Source organism: Brassica oleracea, chromosome C7 (assembly GCF_000695525.1).
Source record: "Brassica oleracea var. oleracea cultivar TO1000 chromosome C7, BOL, whole genome shotgun sequence".
NCBI classification, from domain to species: Eukaryota; Viridiplantae; Streptophyta; class Magnoliopsida; order Brassicales; family Brassicaceae; genus Brassica; species Brassica oleracea.
Window position 1 is genome coordinate 30,044,705 of NC_027754.1, and position 3,047 is coordinate 30,047,751.

General features: G+C 39.8%; 1 protein-coding gene across 1 annotated transcript; it reads left to right on the forward strand.

Moving 5' to 3' along the window:
• The first annotated feature begins 2,317 nt into the window (after positions 1 to 2,317).
• Positions 2,318 to 2,815, forward strand: LOC106303051 (uncharacterized mitochondrial protein AtMg00810-like). The gene has a single exon (XM_013739418.1). The coding sequence runs from the start codon at positions 2,318 to 2,320 to the stop codon at positions 2,813 to 2,815; it is 498 nt and encodes a 165-aa protein (XP_013594872.1).
• The last annotated feature ends 232 nt before the right edge of the window (positions 2,816 to 3,047 follow it).

Genomic DNA, 3,047 nt, shown 5'->3' on the forward strand with positions numbered 1-3,047 from the left:
CCCCGCCCCACGCAGTTGGACAGTTTTTCCATTTTATAATGCATACAATTTAAACTATCCAACATACCTGGAAACTCGAATGACAACAATTTTGTATGATGTCTCCAAGTTAAGGGGATGTGTTAATCAAATTGAAAATAAGAATCCAAGTGGTGCTTCAGAACAAGACATTGTATGTATATATACTAATTTTTTTGGTTTTTAATTTATATATATTTTATAAAATTATTGTATCTACTAGATATTTTATTTTTTTGTCAATTTTTAATCAGTTGAACCAATCAAATATGTTGCTCATACAAGATGTCAAAAAGTACAGTAGAGAATTCAAATTCAACGATGTATGGTTCATCTTTAAAGGGATAGAAAATTTGCAAATAACAACACCAATGCATCAAGATCATTCCAAGAATAAGGTTGTACTGTTACATCATCTCCACTTTTAATCAAAATCAACTTAGCTTAATCACACTGATTAGATCTATTAGGTTCCCTAGCTCCTTGTGGATTCGATCCCTAAGTACTACAACTGAACTTTTTATTTGAGAGAGTAATTCACTCCTTAGTATAATTTGAGTGAGATCATGCACCTTACTTATCTACAGAGAATCAGAAGTACTTTGTCACATTCATTGATGAAAAATCTAAATACACATGGTTAACTTTAATTCCATCAAAAGAGAGGGTGATAGATGCATTTAATAACTTTCAAGCTTATGTGACTATCCATTATCATGCTAAGATTAAAATTTTGAGATCAGATAATGGAGGAGAGTACACAAGTTATGCGTTCAAAAGCCATTTAGATCACCATGGAATCCTACATCAAACGAGCTGTCCTTACACACCTCAGCAGAATGGTGTGGCCGAGAGGAAGAACATGCATTTGATAAAGGTTGCTAGGTCCTTGATGTTCCAAGCAATGTACCTAAGAGGTTCTGGAGTGATGCTGTCACCACTTCTTGTTATCTAATCAACCGGATTCCTACAAATGTGTTGACTGATCAGGCACCATTTGAAGTTTTGAACAAGCACAAGACATCATTGGAGTACCTGAGAGTATTTGGATGTCTATGCTATGTTCTAGTACCAGGAGAGTTGAGAAACAAGTTAAAAGCAAGAAGCACAAAGGCAATGTTCATAGGCTACTCAACAACTCAAAAGGGATACAAGTGCTATGATCCAGAAGCTAGAAGAGTACTAGTCTCTAGAGATGTGAAGTTTATTGAAGCAAGAGGGTATTATGACGAAAAGAATCAAGAAGATTTGAGGGATCTCACATCAAATAAGGCAGACGCCTTAAGGATTATTTTGGAGGGTCTAGGAATCAAGATGACCCAGGATCAGAACACTGGTGGTGGAAGCCAACAAGAGATCTCTCACGCACCTATTGGAGCTGTTCAAACACCTCACCTTGATCATGAGGGGGGAAGTGAGCCTGAAACTCAAGAAAATGGCCAATATGAAGCCGACTTGAGTGAAGAAGGAGAAGAGAGTAACTCAGTCTCTCATAATCAAGGTGATCAAGGCCAAAGAGAAGTGGAAACAGAAGTACAAGCCCCAGCTGAAGGACAAGAGCAGAGTGTCCAAGAACCAGCTGATCAACCAGTATTGAGGAGAGATACAAGGCTAAAGAAGGATCCTTCTAGCTGGGTAAACACGAGAGTGTACTACAATGCCCAGGCTGTGGAGCATCCTTCTCAGGCCGTGTGCTCCTTTGCTCAATACCCTGAAGAACATTGTGCCTTTATGGTGAGCTTGGATGAGAGTTATGTTCCAAGAAGCTATGAAGAGGCAATGCTAGATAAAGAATGGAAGGAATCAGCGGGAGCTGAGGCAGGAGCTATGATAAAGAATGATACATGGTATGAGAGTGAGCTACCTAAGGGAAGGAAGACTGTATCTAGTAGATGGATCTTCACAATCAGATAGATAGGAAGAAGACCAGACTGGTTGCAAGAGGTTTCACTCAGACTTATGGAGATGATTACATTGAGACTTTTTCACCAGTAGCCAAGCTTCATACAATCCAGATAGTGCTAAGCTTGGCAGTTAACCTTGGGTGGGATTTGTGGCAAATGGATGTGAAGAATTTCTTCCTACAAGGAGAACTAGAAGATAAAGTCTACATGTACCCTCCACCAGGCCTGGAACACTTGGTGAAGAAAGGAAATGTGTTGAGACTGAAGAAAGTCATCTATGGACTGGAAGCAATCACCAATAGCTTGGTACAACAAGCTTAGTACTACTCTAAATGGCCGAGGCTTCAAGAAGTCTGAACTAGATCACACTCTCTTCACTCTCACTACTCTCACGTATGACTGCAATCCTTGTGTATGTTGATGATATCATTATCATTGGAAGTGATAAGGAAGGTTTCAAAGCAACCAAGGAGTTTCTTAAATCTATGTTTGAGATTAAAGACTTGGGAGAGATGAAATACTTTCTTGGAATTGAGATTTGTAAATCCAAGGAAGGCTTATTCATGTTCCAAAGGAAGTATACACTTGATCTTTTGAAAGGTGCAAGTGCTTATGGAGGCAAGACAGCAAGGATGCCCACGGAGGATGGCTACAAAGTCCCACGAGAGGGGGAGATTGAAGACAACAAGCCATTCCATGATCCTAAACTCTATAGAAAACTAGTTGGCAAATTGATTTACCTAACCATTACAAGGCCTGATATATGTTTTGCTGTGAGCCAACACATACAGGTTTCCAAAGAGCACCGTTGGTGCATGGTGGAGAGGATCTTGATGTACCTGAATGGCTCATCTGATAAAGGAGTTTGGATGAGCTACAATTGGAAGCACTGAAGTTGTAGGATACTATGATGCTGATTGGACTGGTGATAGAGCTAATAGGAGATCAACAACCGGCTATTGCACATTCATTGGAGGCAACTTGGTTACTTGGAAGAGCAAGAAGCAGAAGGTGGTTTCTTGTTCAAGTGCATAAGCTGAGTATAGAGCCATGATGAAGCTTACAAACAAGCTAGTATGGATCAAGGGTATCTTGAAGCACTTGGAGATTGATCAAGCCACTCCA

Coding starts and splice junctions, on each gene's coding strand:
- LOC106303051 (XM_013739418.1), top strand. CDS start 2,318: ATGACTGCAATCCTTGTGTATGTTGATGATATCATTATCATTGGAAGT.